The sequence below is a fragment of the Tachyglossus aculeatus genome, chromosome X1 (assembly GCF_015852505.1).
Source record: "Tachyglossus aculeatus isolate mTacAcu1 chromosome X1, mTacAcu1.pri, whole genome shotgun sequence".
Lineage (NCBI taxonomy): Eukaryota > Metazoa > Chordata > Mammalia > Monotremata > Tachyglossidae > Tachyglossus > Tachyglossus aculeatus.
In genome coordinates, this window is record NC_052101.1 from 112,999,256 (window position 1) to 113,023,943 (window position 24,688).

Genomic DNA, 24,688 nt, shown 5'->3' on the forward strand with positions numbered 1-24,688 from the left:
GTGCTTCCTTTACTGTGTGCAGAGCGCCGTTCGAAGCGCTTCGGAGAGTAGGGTTGGTAGGTACATTCCCTGCCCACGACGCGTTTACAGTCCAGAGGACAGTGCGCGAGACTTGGCAGGCATGTTCCCTGCCCACAACTTGCCTAGATTCTGGGGGAGTTCCCGCTTGCCCTCCTTCTCAAGATGGGACCCCTTGCTTGAAGACTCATTCATAAGTGAGAAGCAGCGTGGCTCAGTGGAAAGAGCCCAGGCTTTGGAGTCAGAGGTCATGGGTTCAAATCCCCGCTCCACCAATTGTCAGCTGTGTGACTTTGGGCAAGTCACTTCGCTTCTCTGGCCCTCAGTTCCCTCATCTGTAAAATGGGGATGAAGACCGTGAGCCCCACGTGGGACAACCTGATCACCCTGTATCCCCCCAGCGCTTAGAACAGTGTTTTGCACATAGTAAGTGCTTAACAAATACCATTATTATTATTATTCTCCCCAAACAAAGGGGCAGGAGAGAAAGCTGGCTTGAGGGGGTGGCGGCAGAGAGGGTGGGACAGCGCGTCTCCCAAAAAGGGCAACTGGTAGCCGGTTTCAGTGTCCTCAGCAGGCAGCCAGGCGGGTTAAGTGCTGTATCGCTCAGACTGGGCGTCTCGTATCACACCCTAAGGTGCTACGACTCAACCTGTGAACGAGCTGCCCTTTAGGCAGGGCCCACCAGGGCAGCCCGCGGAAGGATGCCTTTTGGAAGAGACCCCGGTCTACTTCTCCCCTGGCCTCTGGGTAAGCCGAGGCCCACAGATGCCAGGGCCCCTTTGGTTCCAGGTAGGCCTGGACCAGGTTGAGCTTGCATTCAACCCCTGGCTTTGTAGGGACCCCCTTTTTCTGATTCCTCCAACCTGGCACTGGCAGCATGGAGCGTGCCCTCTGCACCCAATGCCGGGTACAGCCAAGCTAGCTTGGACCAGATGGGGCGGCGGTTTCCTCCGACCTAGGGGAACCTGGGACGGGAGGGGGGTTTTTTTGTTTTAACCTCCCTATCCCCCTCGCCCCCGCCAAAGCCTTTTGGCATTTAACGGGCCATTGAGCAGACCCGCTGCGGCACCAGGCAGGGCGGGAGATGAATGGCACATCCGGGCAGAGGAGGATAAGCCGGTGGGTTAATAAGTAACATCCCAGCTGGCACGGTCTCCTGCTGGCTCTGGTCAGTCACAAACATCACGGGGCTTTTGCGGGGCCATTGATCAGGCGGAATGTTTTCCAGCTTCCTGGCGGCACCGAGGGCGTATCTGCTTCCAGGTTGAACCTCTGAGCCGGAAAGAGACGGTGTCACACACCGATCTGCTTGGTTCGGGAAAATGGACAGACGTAGAAGAGGCAAATATATATAAAACATTGCAGTTGCTAATGACCTCCCCAGCAGGGAACCATCATCCTGCACCAGCGGAGGACAGGCTGGATAATCTAGTCACCTCTTCCAGCTCTGGTTTCCTCCAATTAAATCAGTAGCCTGCTACCCCGTTCCAAGAGGAACAGACACAGAAGGCTCTCTGGGTTTTCCGGGAATGGCTCCTTTGGTGGCTGGGGTGGTGGTGGTGGGCAGAGGAGCCCTCTGCTCAATCTTGCCGGCCATGCTCCGGATCTGTGGTGGCTGAGGGGTCAGGGAGACCGGGGTGTCTCGTGAGAGGCAAGGGAGAGCCCAGGGCCCCTCCTGCTTGACTCTGGACATTGGCAGGAGTGGGCAGGGGGGTGGGGGTCACAGCTTGAAGTGGCCAGAAAAGACCCCGAAGCTTAAGGAGTGACGATCGTAAGACCATTGGCACTGCCATCCTGCCTGCGTTGGGCCCACCCAGTGCGGGACGTCGGTCTGACAGTGGGTGCCATCAGGACACTTGGTGGAATCAATCAGTGGTACTCATTGAGCACTTACTGTGTGCAGAGCACCGTACTAAGCACTTGGGAGAATACAGTAACACGGTAGACACGCTCCCTGCCCCTAGGAATATGTTGCAAACTTGTACTTCCCAAGCGCTTAGTACAGTGCTCTGCACACAGTAAGCGCTCAATAAATACGATCGATTGAACTTACAGTCTAGAGGGGGAGACAGACTTTCAAATATTTTATGGATCTTTACGTAAGGGCTGTGTTGCCGAGGGTTGGGATGAATGTCAGTGCTTGAAGGGTACAGACCAACTGCATAAGTGATGCAGGAGGGACAGCGAGTAGTGGAAATGCAGTAGTCAAGGAAGGCCTAGAGGAGGTCTGCTTTTCGGAGGGCTTTGAAGGCAGGGGCAGTGAGTGGTAGGTTTGTTGGATGTGAAGGGAGAGGGAATTCCAGGCCCTAAGGAGGACGCGGGCAAGGGATCAGAGGAGAGCTAGACGACATGGAGGTCTAGTGAGTAGGTAGGTTGGTGTTAGAGGAGCGGAGTGTCCCGGCTAGGTTGGAATCGTGTGATGGCTTTCCTGGACATCCATCCTCATGGTTCTCGCCTTGACTACTGCGTCAGCCTCCTTCCTTGCTGACCTCCCTGCTTTCAGCCTCTCCCAATCAATCAATCGTATTTATTGAGCGCTTACTGTGTGCAGAGCACTGTACTAAGCGCTTGGGAAGTACAAGTTGGCAACATATGCCAACTCCCCTCTCCATATATCTCCCCTCTCCAGTCCATACTTCACTCTGCTGCCCAGATCATTTTCCTAAGAAATGCTCAGTCTATGTTTCCCCACTCCTGAGGAACCGCCAGGGGTTCCCCATCCACCTCCGCATCAGACAGGAGCGCCTTACCGTCAGCTCTAAGGCACTCGATGAGCTCTCCCCCTCCTATCTTACCACGCTGATCTCCTACTCCAGCCCAGCCCACACACTCCGCTCCTCTTCTAGACTGTGAGCCCGCTGTTGGGTAGGGACCATCTCTATATGTTGCCAACTTGTACTTCCCAAGCACTTAGTACAGTGCTGTGCACACAGTAAGCGCTCAATAAATACGACTGAATGAATGAACGAATAATGCCAGCCCAGTGCTTTGCACATAGTAAGCGCTTAATAAATGCCATCATTATTATTATACCTCAATCTCTTCTGTCTTGCCGCTGACCCTCTGCCCACATCATCCTCCTGGCCTGGAAACCCTTCATAGCTGACAGCCCAGCACTCCCCCTATCCAGATAGCACCCCCTCCTCAAATCCCACCTATTTCCCCTCCCTTCTGCATCACCTACGCACTTGGGTCTGTAACCCTTAAGCACTTGGATTTTCACCCCCCGTCCCCTCGCGCACTCGTGTCCATATCCATCTGTGTAATTTATTTTAATCTGTCTCCCCCTCTTGTCCGGAAGCTCCTTATGGGCAGGGAGCTTGTCCACCGTCTCAACTGAATTGTACCCTTCACGCAGTAAGTCCTCAATAAATACCATTGATTGACGGGGGACCAGCTGAAGCCTCTAACTTTAGCCATTACAGCTCAAACTTTCTCTTCAGCAGCCCATTGTGGACCACTGGTTCGTCATCAGTCCCAAACCCTCTTGAACCAGCTAACACGAGAAGCAGTGTGGCTTGGTGGCTAGGCCGCAGGCCTTGGAGTCAGAAGGACCTGGGTTCTAATCCCAGCTCCACCACATGTCTGCTGTTTGACCTTGAGCAAGTCATTTCACTCCTTTGGGCCTCAATTACCTCATCTGGAACATGGCGATTAAAACTGTGAGTCCCGTGTGGGACAGGGACTGTGTCCAACCCGATCAGCTTGTGGCTGCCCCAGCGCTTAGTACAGTGCCTGGCACGTAGTAAATGCTTAACAAATAACCACAATTATTATTATAACTCGTTTCTCTGTCAGCAGTCCAGGGGCCACCTGATTCAGAATCTGTAGACGGAAGGCCCGTGGCCCTGTCTCTACCAGTTGGACCAGGAGGCTTTAGAGAGACCGTGTGAGGTTCATCCTCATGGTTAGAGACCTTCAAATAGCCCTCGACATCACTAACTTTTCCTCTAGTAATGCATTGTGGACTGCATGTTGGTGAACTTATTCAAATCCCTTTAGAACCCACTGATCCATTCGGCCGCACAACTTCCCATGAAAATGCATTTTATTTGTTCACCGCCCCTGGCTAGGTGAAATGTTTAGCTTACTCTCTTTCTCCCACTTTCTTCTTCTGCTCCTCCTGTCTTTCTGTTGGAGAGAGTCCTGGGCCGGAAGGTCACGTGTCTCATCCAATAATGCAGTTGCCTGGGGCCTCGTATTCTAGATTCGTTTTTATTTCTGTTGCTCGGGCGAGCGTTCTTTCGTCTTCCCGTGAGGGCAGGGACCTTGTTTAGTCACGGATGCCAAGCACCTTATCCCTGCTTCGAGTCTGGTGGCCACTCAGAATGTACTTGGCAATGCTGAGCACCACCTCTGACCTTCCGTCAGTTGCTACTATGAGTGAAATTTGAGAGGTCTGGCAAGCTCTTTCCCTCACCCCACTTTTGGTTTGGCAGGGGGCAGGAAACATGCTTTCTGCCTTTAACATGGAAGGCTCTTTGCAGTCCAAAGCAGCAGTAAGGCTCTCTATGTAGCTCTTAGTGTTTGGTAGTGCATATGAAGTCCAGGCCTTGTCAGCTTTTGCTCTGGGGTGCCCAAATTGGGGTGGGGGTGGATATATATATATATATATATATATATATATATATATATATATATATATATATATATATATATATATATACTTTTCCTGGAGGTGAAGCAAATTCAGTCTTTGCTCAAGGGGGAAAAATGTGTCCAAGAACCCGTTAGAATTGTTAGAACAACTGCTTGAATCTTGAATCCGCAAAATGAGCTTTTCTCCCCTAAGATGGGGGATGCGACCCACTGCCGCAGTTGGGGGAAACTATTTAGAATGTTCTCCTGGGGTTTGGGGCTTGGATGATAAGTCTCCAAAGTAAGTACGCTGAAAATTTGGTTTCCGGTGGAGACCCCTGGGGGGAAAGGGAAACTGAAGTTGGATGGCTGTGGACTCCACTGATGCCCCTTAACCCACTCCAGACAGTAAAATGTGCTGTAAAGCTCATGTTGGGTAGGGACTGTCTCTATATGTTGCCAACTTGTACTTCCCAAGTGCTTAGTACAGTGCTCTGCACACAGTAAGCGCTCAATAAATACAATTGATGATGATGAATGGTGTGTTCTCTCTCGCTCTTCCCCCACCCCCCATCCCCCAATCAATGGTATTTCTTGAGCGCTGACTGCGTGCAAAGGATTGTTCTAAGCGCTGGGGAATGTACAATATAATCAATACAATAGGGCAGGGAACATGTTTACCGACTCTGTTGTTTTTTCCCAAGCACTTACTATAGTGCTCTGCACATAGTAAGCCCTCAATAAATATGATCGATCGATAGAATTGGAAGAAGTGATCCCCGCCCAGCAGGAGCTTCCAATCTTTATTTAGGGCGGCCCCAGGCTAGTTTGAGTGTTTTACATGAGCAGGTGTCTCCTTTGACCCGGGACAGTGTAGCTTCTCACCTAGGTCGTAAAGAATACTGGATCAGGCTAGTCCAGTCTGATCAGGACCCCAAGATGCCTGGATGAACCATGTCACGGTGACCCTCATAGATGGTCATCCTTGTTTGGAATGGGCCGTCAATTTCTCTATTTCGCACTCTGGGTGGGGCTCCCATCTTTGTCTCTCTCCCATAAGTAGTGCCCACCCAGACTCTGACTCCCAACAGCAGCACCTCAGTGCTTGGCAGAAACTGGGTGACGGTGGCCCTCCTGGACCTCACTCAGAGATGGGCCATCAGATACTCTCCCTCCCTCCGCAGGCGCCTCTATCTCTGTCTTTCTCCCCTAAGTCGTGCCATCCGGAGTCCACCTCGGAATCTGTCTCCGACAGCAGCACCAGGAGGATCGGAGGAACCGGGTGACGGTGGCCCTCCTGGACCACTGCCCCATCCTCACGGTTAGAGGTGGACCATCCGACGCCCGTAATTTTCTCCTCTAGTGAACCAGGCCGGGTGAGACAAAGAAGTGTTCCATCTGTGGAGAATTTGGGGAGCCAGAGTGGAAAAGCCAATTTGGTATTCGTCGAGGACCCTGGGTTAAGCCTCTCCCCTGACACACACACACACACACACACACACACACACACACACACACACGCCCTACTGAGAGCTCACCTCCTCCAGGAGGCCTTCCCAGACTGAGCCCCTTCCTTCCTCTCCCCCTCGTCCCCCTCTCGATCCCCCCATCTTACCTCCTTCCCGTCCCCACAGCACCTGTATATATGTATATATGTTTGTACATATTTATTACTCTATTTATTTTACTTATATCTATTCTATTTATTTTATTTTGTTAATATGTTTGGTTTTGTTCCCTTTCTCCCCCTTTTAGACTGTGAGCCCACTGTTGGGTAGGGACTGTCTCTATGGGTTGCCAGCTTGTACTTCCCAAGCGCTTAGTACAGTGCTCTGCACACAGTAAGAGCTCAATAAATGTGATTGATGATGATGATGATGATGATGATGATGATAAGAGCCACCCTAGGATCTTGAAATGGCAAACTTCCAAGGCCGCTGTATAGCTGCCAGCAACACACAGGGGCATCGGACCTGTCGCCAGCCTTGGGCAAGGTACCACCTGTTGAGCCACCGGTGTTTGTCTTCCCCTGAGTGAAGCAAATCAGGCCCCATCTTCTCACTTGAGGTTCTAGGGAGTCCAGTCTTGGTCCGTGGTGGGGCTTGGGTCTGTTTATTATTATATATGACTCTCCCAAGTGCTTAGTACAGTGCTCTGCACGCAGTAAGCACCCAATAAATACGAGTGACTGACTGACCAAAGTGGTCGACCATTCCTGTGCCCTCTTCTCCTCTCGAATGGCTGGTTTAATTCTCGTCGCTCTCACGACCGTGAGCACTTCAGACAGAAAAAGGGAGCAGTTCCTTGGCTCCTGCATCTCTGGGCTGACGGTTTTTCTCTTGGCACGCCAATAGACTGGTTAGTGCTGGTACATCCTGTGGGGAGAGCAGCAGGGTGTCTTGCCACTTTGCAGGGACTCGGAGTGGATCACCCACGGAGGAAAATTGGGTTGGGCCGGGAATCCGTTGGCTGGGGTTGGTGTCTAGCTTTGACCTGCAGGTTTTCCTTGACCGGGCCCGCACGTATATGGTGATGGAATACTGTGTATGTGGAATGCAGGAGATGCTTGACAGTGTGCCTGAGAAAAAGTTTCCGGTCTTTCAGGCTCACGGGTAAGTCTGGTTCTCCACCTCAGATCCCTTCTCTCGGCCCCTTCCCTTTGAGTCAGCCGTACTGTTGCCAGCACCAAAGTGGCTCTGGGCAACCGACCTCGAAATAATATTTCCCCATGTTTGAGCCCAGCTGAAAAAGGCCTGAGGGTCAGAGTGGACCTGAAGCAGAATATGCGTCATCAGCCTCATAGTGCTATGCTTTATATAAAAAATGTTGAGGAAGCATAATGGCCTAGTGGAAAAGGCTCAGACCTGAGAGTCAGAGGCCCTGGGTTTGAATCCTGACTCCCCCCACATGCCTGCTGTGTGACCTTGGTCAAGTCACTTCAGTTTTTTCTGCCTCAGTTCCCTCGTCTGCAAAACGGGGATTCAATACCTGCCCTCCCTCCTTCTTAGACTGTGAGCCACGTGTGGGGCCTGATGATCTTGTATCTGCCCCAGTACTTAGTACAGTGCTTGGCGTACAGTAAGTGCTTAACAAATACCAGAGTTATTAATCATCATCATCATCATCATCATTATTATTATTATTTTAAAAGCTTGCTGTGGCGACTTGGCAGTCGATGGGGTCTGACCTGCAAGAGCTAGTGCTTCTTTCCCCCATATTCTAGGCTGGTCCTGCGGCCTGGGAAGAGAATGTACCATCTCTCTGGGGAGACCCATGCTTCGGGGCTGGGAAGGGTCACGGTTTGGGGAGGCTGAGAACGGGGAGCAGGAAACGGGACCTTCGGCCTTCCTCTGGCTCCTGTAGTTTCTCTCAGCAGCTGTGGCAGTCGGGAGAGGGCGGGCGGGGAAAGATTTCCAACAAGCCCTTCCACCCAGTCTGGGAGACACTTGGGGATTAGCAGGAATTCTGCTGATGAAATCCCCCTCTATTGAAAAGGTCGGGATGAACCGGGGCAGAGGGACTGACTGTCCAAGCCTGGTGCCCCCTGGGCCTGTGCTGCCCCTGTATATGCCCCGGAGCCCTGCTTGTCGGTTCCCTCAGCCCGTTCCAGCCAGCAAAGAGGAAACCCCAGCCCTGGGGTATGCCGTGGGAGGCGGGGGTGGACTCTGCTGGGCCGCTCCTCGGGAGAAAGGGAGTGTTTAAGTTGGGGCGTCAGATCTTGGAGGCCCGTGATTACTTCTCAGAACCCTAGCCCTGGGAGAGGCCTGCTGGACCTTCTCCAAACAGATGAATGGCCTAGCTCTCGAGGACAGATAGACGTCTGTTCTCCTCCTAAAGATTTCCAGGGACGGAGAGGCCATTCCCCATCCTTAATACGCCGCTTTGGGGTTGGGTCCCCTTGTGGGTCAGAAATATTTTCTTGACGTCATTCAATTCATTCAGTCGTATTTATTGAGCACTTACTGCAGGCAGAGCACTGTACTAAGCTCTGTGGCCGCCCTCGAAGGCTATTTTTGTATTAATAGTAAGTGTGGCATTTGTTAGGCTTTTGCTGCGTGCCGGGCGCAGTACTCAGCGCTGAGGTAGATACACGATCATCGGATCGGGCACCGTCCCTGTCCCACGCAGGGCTCACAGTCTAAGGTGGGAGGGAGAACAGGTATCTTATCCTCATTTTCCAAAGGAGGAAACTGAGACCCAGAGAAGTGCAGTGACTTGCTCAAGGTCACACAGCAGGGAAGTGGCAGAACTGGGAAAAGAACCCAGGTCCTCTGACAGAGGATTAGCCCACACTTGGGGGTTGCAATCAGGTGTCCCCTATCCCCTCCACTGCCTGCCCCTTCCTACCTCCTTGGCCCCTTCTTCTCTGGACCATTTCCAGTCTCTTCACCTCCTCGTTAGGAGGATGGAATCTGACTGGTCCAGACTGAAGAGGAAGGATTAAGTCTCAGCTCTCAATAGGTCCCAGGATCATGTCAGCTTCTTTCCATGACAGCCTTTCCATGCCTACTCATCCGTCAGATTTGAGTAGATTAGGGCTCTTGGTCTCTGTAGGGTGGATTTACGGGCCTGGCTGGCCTTGTCCCATCCAGAGGGCTCCTCGACAATCAAATCAGCAGGGAGTTGGCATTGGTGAAGTTCAGGAAAGCTTCTTTGGCCTTTATTTAGTAGGGACCCTGCCCACATCCCGGGGTCCTTGCCCCCTTGCCCCAGAGAAAGCAAGCTCCCCTCACCCTGGTGCTTTCTCCCCAGTCTGCCCTGTGTCATGGTCTGGTTACGGAGCCCTGAGGGAGACTCCCTGTGGGCTGAATAGTTCTGCAGGCTGAGCCCTGTAAGCAATCCCCCTGATAGCCCCAGGCCCTTCTCCCTCTTCTGGACTTGCCCTCCGCCATCTTCCAGGAATGGTTGGATGGGTCATGAGCCACCCTGAGCCCTCTGGGCAGCATAACCGATAGCCCCGATTGGAATTTTGCCTAGTTTTGTAAGGCTGGTTCTCCCCATTTATCAAGGTCACATGGAATTTTTTTTCAAATCGTGTTGCCCTCCAAATGGGAAATGGGGAGCAGTGGAGGGGTCTTGTTTCCAGCTGGACCTCCAGGTTTAGATGGGGTGGTGGGGGGCACATTGGGCAGCCCCTCACTGTACTGTGGATGTTCCCAGCATGGGGCCATCACCCCGCCCCCACATCTGAGGGGTTGGCCTCTTGAGGGAGGGGGGTGCCCCGGGTGGCTATTTCCAGCCCTTCCTTTTGGCCTCGAAGCAAGGGGACTGCAGTTGAACTTTTGCAAGGGAAATACTTGAACTTCAGCCGCAGAAGTCCCAAGCGGATAAAGCCCCCTAGTCTAGCAATTTCTCAAGCCCCTTATCGCTGTCGTCGGTGACAACGGATATTTGAATTTAGAGTTTCTCCCAAGGCCCCTGGATTGCTTCATTATGGCATTTAGCCCTTTAGCTCCCCTCCCGTCGCCGAGCTAGATGGTGGCGGAGAGCCAGGATGATGCGGGGGGCGGCCAGGGGCTCCGGGGAGATTTGGGAGCTGGTCACATGGCCGAATTTGTCCATTTTGCACATGGGGAGCAAGGGGCGGGTTGGAAGGAGCCACTCATTCAGTCGTATTTATTGAGCACCTAGTGCGGGCGGAGCACTTCACTAAGTGCTTGGAAAGTACAATTCAGCACTAGAGACAATCCCTGCCCGCACCGGGCTTACAGTCTAGAGAAGGGGAGACAAACATCAAAACAAGTGAAGAGGCATCAGTATAAATAAATTGAATTATAGATATGTACAGAAGTGCTGTGGGGCGGGGAAAAGCAGAGGGAACGAGTCGAGGTGAGGCGGGAGCATCCTTGGTCTTTGTAGATGGCGTCCCCCGTGTCCCCGCGCCTCTTAGGCCCGAGTCATTTCCACGAGGCTTCTGTGATCAGGCAGGTCAGGAAGTCATCCAGAAGCTTGATCTGGTGCTACCTTGGCCTCTGACTGTTTTGCTTGCGCTCGCACTCTCTCCCTCCCTTTCTCCACAGGTATTTTTGCCAGCTAATCGATGGACTAGAGTACTTGCATAGCCAGGGTATCGTCCACAAGGATATCAAGCCAGGGAACCTCCTGCTCACAACCGATGGGACGCTGAAGATCTCTGACTTAGGGGTAGCAGAGGTAGGTGGGCGTCCCCGGCTGCCTCCCAGCCTCTCGGCTCAGGTGGAACGGAACAGCCCGGCTATGGTCACTTCTGTCACTGGGGAGGGGGGAGATGTGGGGCCTCAGAGAGCCGCCTGCCAGCCGGATTTATGCTTTCTCTGTCTGCCGTGTCCCGCTGCAGGCGTTGCACCCGTTCGCAGAGGATGACACATGCCGAACGAGCCAAGGGTCACCAGCATTTCAGCCGCCCGAGATAGCCAATGGCCTCGACACTTTTTCGGGCTTCAAAGTGGACATCTGGTCCGCCGGGGTCACGCTGTGAGTGTCCGGGGAATTGAGTGCCTTTGGGGGATCCGGGTTTGCGCGGGCCCTGGGCCCCAAAGCATCCTTAGCCGTGAGATTTCCTTGGCCCGCTACGGGGTTTCCCGTCCGAGCCCTCCCTGTGTTCTGTTGTGGGGGACGGGGCGGAGCAGGCCTGAGGGCCCCTTGCTGTCTCCAACCTGGCTCGGCAGGGCTTGGAAGAGGAAGCCACTGTGGTGTCTGACTGCGCCCACCCAGAGCCACCCACCCCTCTGCTCTGACCCCACGGAGCCTGGGGCTTCCTGTCACGTCTAGTAGGGGAGGCCCTGTGTGTCATTGAACCCTCCCAGTTCATTTCCCCCATACCCTCAGGGCCGGGCCAGAGGAAAATTCCGGCAGCTTTATCCACGGGGCAGCTTTATCCACGGGGCTCCACGGGGCACACTCCACACTCAGCAGGCAAGCCTCTCTTTCTGGTGGCGTGAGCACCTCTGAAAACCCCCAGGGGCTAGTCAAGAATTCAAGAACTGAAAGTGGTCACTGTCCCAGGTGGGGAGGCGGGCCATCAGTCAATCAGCCAATTAAGTCTGAGCTGGTGGTCTCACTGATCCTGTGAGTCCCAGGGATAACGGAGCACCATTTGGACTGGGTGGGGCCAGTGGGGTGGGGGAGACCTGGGCAGGTAGTGGGTTTGGGGGTGACCCTCCACATCATCATCATCATCAATCGTATTTATTGAGCGCTTACTATGTGCAGAGCACTGTACCAAGCGCTTGGGAAGTACAAATTGGCAACACATAGAGACAGTCCCTACCCAACAGTGGGCTCACAGTCTAAAATGGGAGATGCCATTTGAGATCACTTCTTGGGAGCTACCCTGGGGCCCTGAGACCTTTAGCTCAGAGAGGCTCTAGGTAGTAGGATTCCCGGAGGCTTTGGATGGTGAGCAAGAGCTATCAGGGCACCCTTTGGAGTTGGTAGGTGGCCCACTGGAGTTCAGAGCAAAGGGAAACACTTCTTCGACCAGCAGGAGGGTGAGCAGATAGAATTTGTTCCCATAGGAAGTCGGGCGGGTGGGGATAGTGGGAGCAGGGGTTGGACAGGCCGGCAGATGAGCAGTCCAGAACGGGTCACCAGAGGGCAAAGTCAACGGGTGGTCCGGGGCTTACTACGTGCAAAGCACTGTTCTAAGCACTGGGGAGGTTACAAGGTGATCAGGTTGTCCCATGGGGGGGCTCACAGTCAATCCCCATTTTACAGATGAGGTAACTGAGGCACAGAGAAGTGAAGTGACTTGCCCAAAGTCACACAAGTGACAGTTGGCGGAGACGGGATTTGAACCCATGACCTCTGACTCCAAAGCTCGGGCTTTTTCCACTGAGCCACGCTGTTCTATTGGAGATCATGAAGCTGCCCCGTGAGGGGTTGGAAGCAAAGAGAGTTGGAGGGTGAGAGGACAGAACTTGGACTCCAGCAAGAGGGCAGGAGCCACGTCCCTCTGAGTAACATTCATTTGAATGCTTCCAGGCTGGCATAGCCATTTGACCGCCCAGTGAGGGGCGGAAGCAACAGCGGGTGGTTGAGGGGCTTGCAGGAGGGGGGTAATGGCTGAGGGGGGGAGGCGCACATTAGGCTGCCCCAAGCCATCGAGCTTGGTGGGTTTCCGTTGACAGAGTGACAGAGACCTCATGTGGTTTTCTCTCTCTCCTCCCCCGAAGATACAATATCACGACTGGTCTGTACCCCTTTGAAGGTGATAACATCTACAAATTATTTGAAAACATTGGCAAGGGGGAATACACGATTCCCGAAGATTGTGGCCCTCCACTCTCCGACCTGTTGAAAGGTAAGAGCTGGTGGGACCTTCCTCCCCAGACACTGCCTGGCGGGGGGCGATGGAGGGGAGGGTGTTGCCCAGCAGAGTAAAGACCTTTCCTGTGGGCTTTTTGTTCCCTCCCCTTCCCACTCCCCCACACTTCTCCTGATGGGACTGCTGAGACAGAAAAGAGAAGATCAAAGGGGCTGGACTTCAGGCCTTCCTATTTCCCTTTGTTCACTGCTTTCCCCAAGCGCTCTCACCTGGGGCCGGTAAGAGGGAAAGGCCCCCCGAGTCGGTTTCTGGGGTCTCTGACTTTCCAGGATGGAAAGAGAGAAGCAGTGTCTGTGAGGATCTAGCTTTCAGGAGGGCCCTCCAGAAAATTACGGGACGGCTTTATTTCCAAACCCAGGAAAGCAACCTAAATTGGAGTAAGGGCTCTCTCGAAGCTGACGGGTGTGGGTGTTTCCTCAGTCCTTGCAAACCCCCCTGAATTTGGGAGCCCTGGCCAGATCCAGGCTTCCCTTGACGCCTGTGGCCACTGTCCGGTTCTTGCCCCAGCAGTGCCTTTGGCCGAGAACACGTTTGCCCAACATCCCCCTGGGTCAGCCAAGATAGCCATGTCTGGGTTGGGGTTGTCCCGCCACCACCCCCACCCTGCCTTTTAGCCTTTGTTCTGAAATTTTTCTCTCCCTCTCCTCTCCCCTCGAAATTCCCCCAGGGGTGGATCCCTGACCCTTAGACACTAGAGCCTCTGAGGAACTGGAAGTAGTGCCCGTCCAGAAAGTTCCCTGACAAGATGCTGGTCCTCTCCTGCTCTTCAGAGCTGGCCGGTGGATTGGGCCTGGGAAGCGACCCCAAGCCCTATTTCAGTCTTGCTGAGCTGCTCGGCAGCCTTCCCAACTGGAGAGCGAATAGGGACCTGGTCAGAGCATCCATCTGAAGAGCACTGTCAAAGTGGGGAGAGATGCGGAGAGGCGCGAGACAGGGCCGATTGGGGTAATTGTGCCTGGTGTGTGGGGCTGGCGGGGCGGGAGGAGCGAAGCTACCCGATGGCGGGGCACCCGGATACCTGCTCCTTCAGAAAGGGGAGCCTAGTAACATAGCCTCTCCCACCTTCAATCCCCACCCCCGACACCCTCATAACCCCTGCAGTTGTCTGCTCGGTGGGGGTCTAGGGATGGGTTGAGGTTTACGGGAGGACCATCTGCTCTTTATACTCCTCCTGCCCCACCGGACCTACAGGCCCATTGCCGAAGGCCCCGTCCCTTCCCCCTCCTCCCCAGCAGCTTCCTCCACAGAGGGTGGCCCCGAAGGTGGGGTGGGCACCTGGCGTAGGGAAATCTAGGGGAGCAGCCTAGATCCGCCTGATGTCACGGTGTGTTAGCTCTCTAGGGTGGCGTGTTTCCCAGGAAGGTCACAGGAGCGAGGCATGGATGGGGTCTGAAAGAGGCCACCAGGAGTACCAGGCTTGGGTTCACCGAGTCGGCCGCTTTGGGAGTAGGGGTCTCCCCATGGTTCCCCCACCCCCCGCCTTGTGGGTGGGGGGGTGGGGGGGGCTAGGAGGCAGGGAGGTGGTCTTTCCTGGTGATTTGAGTTGCCAGTCCCCCCGCTTTTCTCCATCCCAGTATCAGCTTGCTTTGCTCAGCCTGTGGCCCGTCCTACGGAGCCAAGGTGGTCTCCTCCCCCCTTTCCCAACTGCAAGGCCAAAGCTAGGGCAGTAGGTGGCGCCGTTTGGACACATTGCCCGCTGCTCCTTTGGGTGCTTTGCTCATTCATTCAATTCATTCAATCGTATTTATTATAATAATAATAATAACAATAATAATAATGATAGCATTTATTAAGCGCTTACTATGTGCAAAGCACTGTTCTAAACCCTGGGGAGGTTACAAGGTGATCAGGATGTCCCACGGGGGGCTCACAGTCGTCATCCCCATTTTACAGGTGAGGGAACTGAGGCCCAGAGGAGTTAAGTGACTTCCCCAAAGTCGCACAGCTGACAAGTGGCAGAGCCTGGATTTGAACCCATGACCTCTGACTCCAAAGCCCGGGCTCTTTCCGCTGAGCCACACTGTGAGCGCGTACTGTGTGCAGAGTCCCGGACTAAGCACTTGGGAAGTACAAGTTGGCAACATATAGAAACGGTCCCTACCCAGCAGTGGGGCTCCTGCAGACCACTTATTTATTTACCTTTGGCTTTAGTTATGCTCCCTTCTGGGCTGTGCCAGATGGACAGTCGACACCAGCGTTCAAGAAGCCAGGCTACTCCCCACCTTGCTCCCACCCTTGGCCCTTTCAGGATTGAGAGAGAGAGAGAGAGAGAGAGAGAGAGAGAGAGAGAGTGTGTGTGTGTGTGTGTGTGTGTGTGTGTGTGTGTGTGTGTGTGTGTGTGTGTGTGTGTTTCTGGTGGTTGGCAACCACAAAACATCCGCCCTTTGAGAGCTGGGATGAGGGCTGGTCACACGAGGCAGAGCCCAAAGCTCCTCCATCACGTGTCCACCTGTCAGGTCATTAGAGGAGCGAAGAGGAAAAGCCGGGGCCAAGGCAGGGAACAAGCCCGGCAGTCCCCCGGGCCCATTTGACAAAAGTGGCGTTGAGGGGTGGTGGTTCTCCCCTCTTTGTCCCTCCTGACCTGGTCCATTTCATTAGGGTGCCTCTCTCCCTCTTTGGGGCTCCATGGTATTGGCTGTGAGCCCATTGTTGGGTAGGGGCCGTCTCTATATGTTGCCAATTTGTACTTCATTCATTCATTCAATTGTCTTTATTGAGTGCTTACTGTGTGCAGAGCACTGTACTAAGCGCTTGGGAAGTACAAGTTGGCAAGATATAGAGACGGTCCCAAGCGCTTCCCAAGCGCTTAGTACAGTGCTCTGCACACAGTAAGCGCTCAGTAAATACAATTGAATGAATGAATGAATGAATTGGCTCCCCTACACCGAGAGCCATTCTCGTAGAGCCCCCGAACGCATCCGGAGCCTCCCCTGCGACCTGGCCGCAAGTCACCTGGCCAGCCAAAGGACCGTGGGCCCAGGTTGGTCGACTCAGAGACCCCCAGTGTCTGGGGTTCCCACCCTCGTCTCCTTTTCGCAGCTGGCAAAATCAGAGCCTCCGCTCACCAGGCAGGGGTCCCCTTGTTCCTCCAGGGTAAGAGAGGGGGGATGCCGAGAAACTGATGAAAGCCTGTCTCCGTGATGCAGTCTCCTCTTTCGGTGGGGACTCGAGCAAGGTGACCACAGTGTGGCGGCAAAGGAAGGTCCACATCCTCTCAGGATGGTGGAGCTGGGTGCAGTGGGCTCTCCCGGCCCAGCTTTTAGAAAAGCTTGTTTTCTGTCACTGATTCTTCTGAAAGCTTTTGGTTTTGTTGCTGACGTCCCTCCATCCCCCCTTCCCTCTTCCCCTCCCCCAGGCTCCCCCACCTCCCTTCTTCCCGTCTTCTTCCGCAGCTGCTGAAGCTGCTGGGTGTACCAGACTGATTTCCCTTTATCTCTCACGAGACCTGATTCTTCTTTTGAGGAGACACAGTTTGGCTCTAAATTGAGGCAGGTTGGGCTATTTTTAGGAAAGGTCACTTGCTGCCTTTTGAGAAGGAGTGGGGTTCTGCAATAATAATAATAATGGCATTTGTTAAGTGCTTACGATGTGCAAAGCACTGTTCTAAGCGCTGGGGGGATAATAATAATAATAATAATGATGACATTTGTTAAGCGCTTACTATGTACAAAGCACCGTTCTAAGCGCTCGGGGGATACGAGGTGATCAGGTTGTCCCACATGGGGCTCACAGTCTTAATCCCCATTTTACAGATGAGGGAACTGAGGCTCAGAGAAGTTAAGTGACTTGCCCAATGTCACACAGCAGACGTGGTGGAGGCGGGATTTGAACCCATGACCTCTGACTCCAGAGCCCGGGCTCTTTCCACCGAGCCACGCTGCTTCTCATAATGCTGCTGCTTCTGTAATGGAGCTGAGAGGGATGGATGGGTCTGGGGGGGACGGGGGAAGGAGAAGGGACACTTCTGGGATGATGACAGAGGTAGCGGTGTTGTGGGAGGTCCCGGGAGCCACCTAAGGAGAGGCTTTGGCCAGGTGAAGACAAGCAGGATCATATTGTGTCGTGGATCCTCAAATAAAATCAGGTAGGGTGGGGCAGACGAGGAAAGTCTGATCGCCCAAAGTCAGTAGGACATCTGTCGGGGTTTCAGAGGGCCGAGCTGGGCACTGTACCCGTGGAGTCCGGCTGGCAGCATTCCCAGAGTGTCGGGGTCTCCCCATTGTGTATTCCATTTATTGAGAGCCACCCCTGCCCTTTGGGGCGGCCTTTCTCGGGGCGGATGAAAGCAGGCTAGGGTAGCCCTCTTGGGGCCTGGCTTACCCCAGCGTGCCCCAGTGGAAAGAGCACGGGCTTGGGTGTCAGAGCTCATGGGTTCTATTCCCGACCCCGCCACTTGTCAGCTGTGTGACTTTGGCCAAGGCGCTGAACTTCTCTGTGCCTCAGTTCCCTCTTCTGTAAAATGGGGGCTGAGACAGTGAGCCCCACGTGGGACGACCTTGATTACCTTGTATCCACCAGCGCTTAGAACAGTGCATGGCACATAGTAAGCGCTTAACAAATACCAACATTATTATTACCAGCTCCTCTGGGGCCCGTGCATTTGTTGGGGGGAGAGAGAAAGGAACCCATTGTAGGCCAGGAAATTATCTCATCGTTTTCAGCAGTTGGGATGGTCCCCATGGCCAAGCCCCGCAGAGAGCGGGGCATGAAGCTTGAGCTGGGTGCTCACTAGTCAGGCATCTGAAGCCTAGAGCTAGAAATCTGGCCCCTGGTGAGAACTTTTCTTCTCTCCCAAGCCCGCCCCAAATTTCTTCAGCTCCTTTTGGATCCAGCTCCCTCCCTGGCTGCTGAAATTGCTTTCATTGTTTTAAGAACAATGACTCCCTCTTCCCGCCCCACAGGACCGCATAATCGGTGCTATTAAATCCCCCTCTTAGAAAACACTAGGATGCTTCCTTTTCTGGAGCCCACATCCCCCTACCTCTCTACCTGTTATTCTGCGTGGTTCAGTAATTACTCTGAGTCTCTCTTCCCGCCCACCTTCGGCGGGCACCAGCAGCGAAAGGCGGGAGTTGGGCAGATGAACAGGCCCTTGTTTCCACCGCTACCCCTAATGAGGACAGCTAAAAGCTGGGGGTGAAGGGGTCGTAGTTCCCGCCACCCGGGATGGAGACTGGGTGAGTTTTAACCCTCTTGGGAGTTGAGGCCATTGCAGATGGGGCTTGGGAGGAGGGAGCAAAGGAAACAGGGGCCCCTCAGTCTGTCAAGCCTAGGCAGGGCTTGCCCAGGCCCGGCCCACCCTCTTACCCCCAGGGAGAGGTTTCCAGGCGAGTCAGCATGGCCTGCTGGAAGGAGAAGGAGGCCTGGCTTCTAGTCCCAACTCTGCTACTGTCCTGCTGAGTCACGTCCCGGGCCCTCAGTTTCCCCATTTGTTAAAAGGGCGCAACGCCACCTGTCTCTCCCTCCTCGCAGGGCTAGTGCGAGGGTGAAGTGAAATCATTAGGGTGCAAGTGCCCTGGAAAGAGGAGCCCTCTGCCAATTTCAGGACAAGGTTCACCTAGGAGTCGACTCTCCCTCTCCATTCCATCCAAGCCCACCTCACCCCTCCCGCCCTCCACCTACTTTGTCAGGCGAAGGAGGTGGCCTGGCAAAGGAGGCAGCCTGACTGAAGCGAATGAGTCCAGAGGAAAAGCTGCAGAACGCCAAACGGGCTGGCGAGGAGGGCGGGTGTTGGCGCGGGGCTTTCTGAGCCGGACGCCGGCTTGGCCCGCCGCAGCCCCCGGGTGGGAACGGCGGGGGGTTGAGAGTGGTCTGTGTGGTTGGAATCAGTGGAGTCCTGGCTCTTGGCTTCAGCCCAGACTCCTGCCTTGGGAGATCAGGGAGGCTGTTTCTCAAGGCCTGCATAGTGGGGAGTCGGGGGGCGGAGGGTGCCAGGGACGAAGGAAGGGTTTGCTCCTCAAACCGGGGCCTGCTTTCAGGCCAGCTGGACTCTTCCCCAAACTTGATTTGCAAATGGACGTTTTCAGCGAGGGTTTTACTTCGGTCACCCATATGCTTTGTCTAAGATGGGGTAGCAACAGCTGACCGGGGCCAGCAGCGGGCGGAAGCGGTCCTAGAGCTCTGACTAAACTGAGAAACTGAGACTTCTTACGGCAGCACCATGGGGAGCTGGGTTGGCCGGGGGGGAGGGAAGGTGTCTGCTCCAGAGGCCCCTTGGGAGTCCGCTCTTGGGCAGAAATGGGCTCGTGGGATTCCAAGGCAGGCTCTGAAGCTGACCATTTACCTTGAAGGGCCATTTCGGGGACTTTAGGAGCTGGGGCGTCCCGTCTTTGCCCGGTGGGGCTTGTATCCAGAGGAAGGGAATGGAGAAGTGTTGGGGGCGGGGAAGGAGATTTTTGTTCATGACCCCATCCCCAGCAAGGCGCCCCTTCCTGAAGGAGCCCTACTAATGGGTGAACCAGAATCCTGGGCCTTGTTTGTTCACAACAGCTAAAAATAGAGTATTAGGTCATGTTTGACCTGCTGGCTGGAAAATCGTCGCATTCCGGGAGCCAGCCTGGCGTGAAATTGATTCTCAGATGGAAGATGGCCCTTTCGGTTTTCTCCACAGTGGCGGAGGGGAGGCAACCGTTTCCCTCGCCCGCGAAACATCCTGGTGTCACCACACCCCATGGCCAGTGGCCAGTTCGCATCCCACCGCTGAAGGAGACGGAGACACAGAGGACTCTGATTCTCCAAAGCGATAAAGCCAGCTGGGCAGCGGCACTGATGTCCGGAGCCCGTTTCCCCTCAGACAACTTGGTTGCTGGGAGTCGGAGGGCTCTGGAACCCAAATTCCTTAGGAACCCGTAGCCCTTCATCCACCGCACCGCAACAGGTGCCCAGCCAGGAGGCTTGGCCACTGGGCTGCCCTTCCCTTGAATCCACCTGGGCATCCTGAGAAGATGCCGGGGGCAGGGGAGGTGGTGACGGCACTCCTTCGTCTTGTGGTGGCATCCCCTTGCCCTTTCGGGCTCTCTGCATTTCCAGGAGGCCAGCCACCCCCTCCACCCACACACACGTCCGCACGCACGCAGTTCTTATACGTGTCCTGGTGCCCCACATCCTGGGCCGTGATGTTGGCCTGATCTTAGAAGAGCGGGATGGCGAGCAAGAGACAGACAAGGCTGTCCAGGAGGGCAACTATCACATAATATTTCTTTTTCACGCGTCACTGTCAGGGACAGAATCCCAGGCGGGACAGACTGTGAGACTGAACTATGGTGGCCTGGTTCATGGTTTTAATCATTTAGATCAACCCAGAAGACAGCAAGAGACAGCACTTCACAGACTGGATTTTGAGAGACTAAACCGTGACCAAGCCCTGGTTTGATGGGCAGTGAGAAAATTTGGGGTCTGGTCTACCCAAATCCTGAAAAAAAAAAAAAAAAGACATCTCTCCCTAATGGCCAGATTTAAATGGCTACCAGACATGGGAGCAATTATGGGGAAAGACCACAGGCGGTAAAAGCATATGCATTTGCGTGGCCTCTGCTTTGGTTTCATCTCCCACAGAATGCTCCTCTAACAACCGGAGCAGGAGGAGGGGAATGCCGTCCCGGCCTGCCCAAATTTGAACTTGGCCCCATAGGCTCAGCCTCTGGGGAGCAGTGCAGACAGACACCTCTCCTGCTGTCGAGCAGTTGCTCGTCCTGTGCTTTAAGGATTGGAGACAGTGAGATGTATTTGGCCAGCCTGGGCTCGGCCTGGAGATGGTTTGGGAGGCAAGGCCTCTCTCCATCCCAGAAGAGGCAAGAGGCTCCAGGTTGCTAAGCTGGATGCCCGATGCCCAGCGCGATGCCTTCCGGCCTTGGGGGCGTGGGTCCGTCCACCCCTACGACGGCTAGGATAGAGTTGGCTCTTTCCCGCCGAAGAAATCCCACCCCGACGGGACTGTCTTAGAGTTGTGTGGGACCCGTTTCCCACGGAGGACAGGTGGGGCGAACCCCATCCGGAGCCTGACTCGGCGTACCCAGCTTCCGCCCCGGCCCATCCCTGCCTCTTCCTGGAGCCGGGGCCTGGCTCTCCTCCAGCCCCTCCGCCCGCTCTCCGGGCGTCCCGGGCGTGTGCCTTTTGTGGCCCCCTGCCTCTGCCATTGAGGGGAGTGGGGAGCCCGGTTCAGAAGAACCGGTTGCACGTGACGGAGGGGTTGTGCCGGAGAAGACGAGGAAACTCTTGGGTTTGGACCAAAAGCCTTTTCCGGCATCTCGTTGGCATGGAAAGGTCAGAGGGTTTGGGGAAGATGAGACCAGAGAGAGCCCTTTCTGCCCGTTGTCTTTCGCCTGACTCAACCCTTACTGTTCTCTCCCCTCTCTTCAGGGATGCTTGAGTACGAACCAGCCAAGAGGTTTTCAATACAGCAGATACGGCAGCACAAGTGAGTGTTCTTCCTTCTCCCCAGACCAGGAGCCTGGGAACATCCCAGCCTTCTCCACCACCCCCCATCCCCAGCCCCCACCCCACTCCACCCCCAGGAAGCTTACGTGCTGGTCCTGGCCCCTTCCCTGCCCCTTCCCTTTTCATCCCTGCCCCATTTTGGTCAGCTTCCAGCTAGGACATTTTGAATCAGCGGCACTGACAGGGTGGGCGCGTGCTTCTAATTCTTGTTCGAGATGCAGGTGGCTCCCAGCACATTTGTGCCGTGGAGGAGGCAGGTCGGGGCCCCAGGGTCAAGCGGTTTTTCTTCCCGCCCCCCCCGGCCCTGGTCTGGCTAGGTAGCTCTCGTTGAGACGGGGGAGGGGGAGGGGTGTTTTTGTGCTGAAAAGAAAACACCCAAAGGCTCAGTGAAAGCCAGGACCCGGTTGGAGAGCAGGACAGTCTCATGGGGGCCGTTTTAGAAAGTGCTGAGGGGCTCCACCAAAGGAACCAAGGCTTCCCGGTCCAAGCAGGTGTCCCCGGTAAAGCAGAAGAGCCAGCCTCTGGGAGGGGAGGGGAGGAAGGCTCAGGCTCCGAGGCCCTGGGCCGCCACACGCGTGCCCGCTGTCACGGACCTTTGGGCTCCTGGAATCTGGATGTCGGCAGGCAGGCAGGCGGGGCCTGGCCCGGGCCCATTTTCCTACCGAACCAAGTGCGGTCCCCGAGGTGCAGGGCAGAGGAGCTGCTTGGGGTTGGTGGGTCTCTGGCCAGCATGGGACCACATCTCTGGTCTGTTTCCCCTTCCTAGTCTATGGTAGTCATTTCAGTGATGTGGGGGGCCGCCCCTAACTGTCCTAGCCAGGGCCGGACAGCTCCGGGGGCGATGACCCGGGTGACTTGCTTCCGAGGAGGATTTCTCTTGGCCCCTCTTGGAGACCGGTGGACTCGCTCCCTTTCCTTGGTATTGGAAATTAAACCGAGGCCTGGGGTAGCCGGGCCAGAGGCTGAAGTGAACTCACCACTCCCAGTTTCGGTGCCTCTCGGACAGCTTGACTACACCTCGGAGTTTTGGCGGGAGGCCTTTCCCCCTTCCGCCAACTTTTGTCGGGGACCATGTTGCCTCTAGTTCTCCCTCCCATTTCTACTGAGGTGCCTCTTGACAGCCTGGGTCCCCTCTGGAGGACTAGATGAGTTAGCTGCAGAGTGTCTTGTACTCCCTGAAGAAGCCTGATCTCCAAGGAGCTTCGATGCCATCCTCAGCCGTTGTCCCAAGGCCGACCCAGAATGTAATCCTTTCCTCCTCCTCCTCCATCTCTCTCTCCCCCCCACCCCTTGTGCTCCGCCACATACACACACACACACACCCCAAGAGACCACCAGTTCAAGTTGCTTTTCACCTGAAAAATGGGTCAGGGCATCACTATGGGTCAGCCCACCTCCTCGTGTCTTTGGCCGACCTCCCCTTTCCTTGATGAAACGGTCCTGGCAGACTTCTCCCTGCCCCAGAGCCGGCAGGGAAGTCTGTAGACTGGCGGAGGCGTGGCGGCTGTGGCCACGGTCACGTTAGCAGGCCCCCTGCCTCTCTGAATTCCCAAGTCCCGTGGATCTGAGGCTGGATGGAGCAGCGTAGCAAGATGGAGAATGTGAAATGAGGGAAATGTTTCCTTGCCCCTTTCTGTCTCCCCCTCCAACCCCCGACTCCTCCCTCTCCAGGGCCCTCTCTCTGTCCCAAAAAGCCTCTCTTTCCCCCCGCCCCAACATCCCCTTTGTGGGATGAGCCTCCCATAGAGCCTTCTTGGGGGTGTGGGCAGGCAGAGGGGAAGTGAGACTCCCTAGGTGCAAACTACCAAGCATCCGAGCCTGCTTTCTAACTTGCAAAAGATTTCTTCTGTCGAGTTTAGTTCCGACCTCTCTGTCGCTCTCCCTTCTCCCCTCCCCTTCCTAACCTTCTGGCCAGAACCATTTGCGTCAGCAGCATCCAGCCCGCAAAGCCCGGCCTGGGCCCTGGAGGCCCCCACTCGGAGGCTCAGTGAGCGGGAGGAAGAGCGCGCCGCGGGCCCAGGGCGGGGGGAGCCAGTGGAAATCTCACATGCTGGAGGGGCCGCATCGCTCCCTTCTTAATTGGGCCCAGCTGCTGCTGAGGCCATTCACCCTCCCCAGGCCGCCCACCATGGTGGCGTGGAGGGAGGATGTTGGGTCCTCTCTGGGAGGGCTGGGGTGATGAACGGAGATTTCTCTCTTCCCCTCTCCCTGGTGTTCCATTCACAAAGCCCCTCGGCCAGTTTTGCCAGCCCGCCTCCAGGGATGGAGCAAGAGCTGTTCCTGCTGGGCCCCGTAGCTCGCTTCCCTCCATTATTCCCCCTCCCGTCTCTATTCTTCTAGGCTCCTTGACTCCCTTTTCAAATTGGAGCTCTGTAGCTCTTGTGGGGTGCTGCATGGAACGCTTTTGGGTTACCGCCCAGCTCGGTAGAGGTTGGGTCTGCCTGCCCACGACCGTTTTGGAGAGATGAGGTGTGGCAGGAGAGAGGGACCCTACCTTTGGGTTTAACGTACAGAATGGGCAGGCTGAGTCCCGTCGAACAATGCTGGCTGGGGTTTTGCGAAACATTTGGCCAAAGGCTTGCTTCCTGAGTGTCCTCTTCCTTCCTCCCTCCCTCCTTTCCCCTCAGCCTTCGGTTTTCTGCCTTTTTTTTTGGTTGCCACTCACTTAAGCAGTCTCTGGTATTAAGCAACCAGGTGTGTGTGGAAGCTTAGTTCTGGGACCCTTTCTAAGGAGCCCAAAGAGAAGAGAGGATGGGGGAAGCAGGGGTGGTGAAATTCACCGGTGCCTCACCCCTGGGGATTGTAGCCATCCCTCACACACACACACACACACACACACACACACTCACTCTTTCTCTCTCTCTCTCTCTCTGTGTATATATAAATATATATATATGCACACATGCACACACCACACACACACACCAAGTCTGGTGTCATTAGCCATAAGGCTACCCACCTGACAGCTTGAATTGAATGATTTTCTGGAAGAAAATCAAAAGTGACATGGTGGAGGCTGGGTTCTCCATCAGTCAGCCATTTCCCCGGCAACAGCCTTGCCTCTTTCCCCCTCGAGTGTCACTCTTTGTGGGTTCAGTCCTTGACCCAGGTGTGATTCTAGAAAGTGAGTGCCACAGGCTCGTGGGTCGGCAGTCCTGGGGCCACTGCCCTTCTGAGGTCTCTGACCCCACCCTCTTGTCCCCGACCTCGCCCGTGTTTCCCCTCCCCTGCTCCCCGGCAGCTATCTGAGAGCTTCCCTCCCCGCCCCCTGGCCCTCTTCTCTTGGGGTGCTGTCTGTGGGCCCCCTTGGGGTCCTGAGCACTGGAGGAAGGCACTTCTGCATATCAG

At 55.1% G+C, this 24,688-nt stretch overlaps 1 protein-coding gene across 1 annotated transcript in view; it reads left to right on the forward strand.

Annotated features, from left to right (window-relative positions):
• Window positions 1–24,688, forward strand: part of STK11 (serine/threonine kinase 11) — a 67,646-nt gene that overhangs the window by 26,290 nt on the left and 16,668 nt on the right. The window contains exons 4-8 of the mRNA XM_038772028.1: window positions 7,122–7,211; window positions 10,620–10,752; window positions 10,916–11,052; window positions 12,753–12,880; window positions 21,263–21,320. Of these exons, the coding sequence (XP_038627956.1) occupies window positions 7,122–7,211; window positions 10,620–10,752; window positions 10,916–11,052; window positions 12,753–12,880; window positions 21,263–21,320 (546 nt within the window). The remainder of the gene's footprint in view (window positions 1–7,121; window positions 7,212–10,619; window positions 10,753–10,915; window positions 11,053–12,752; window positions 12,881–21,262; window positions 21,321–24,688) is intronic.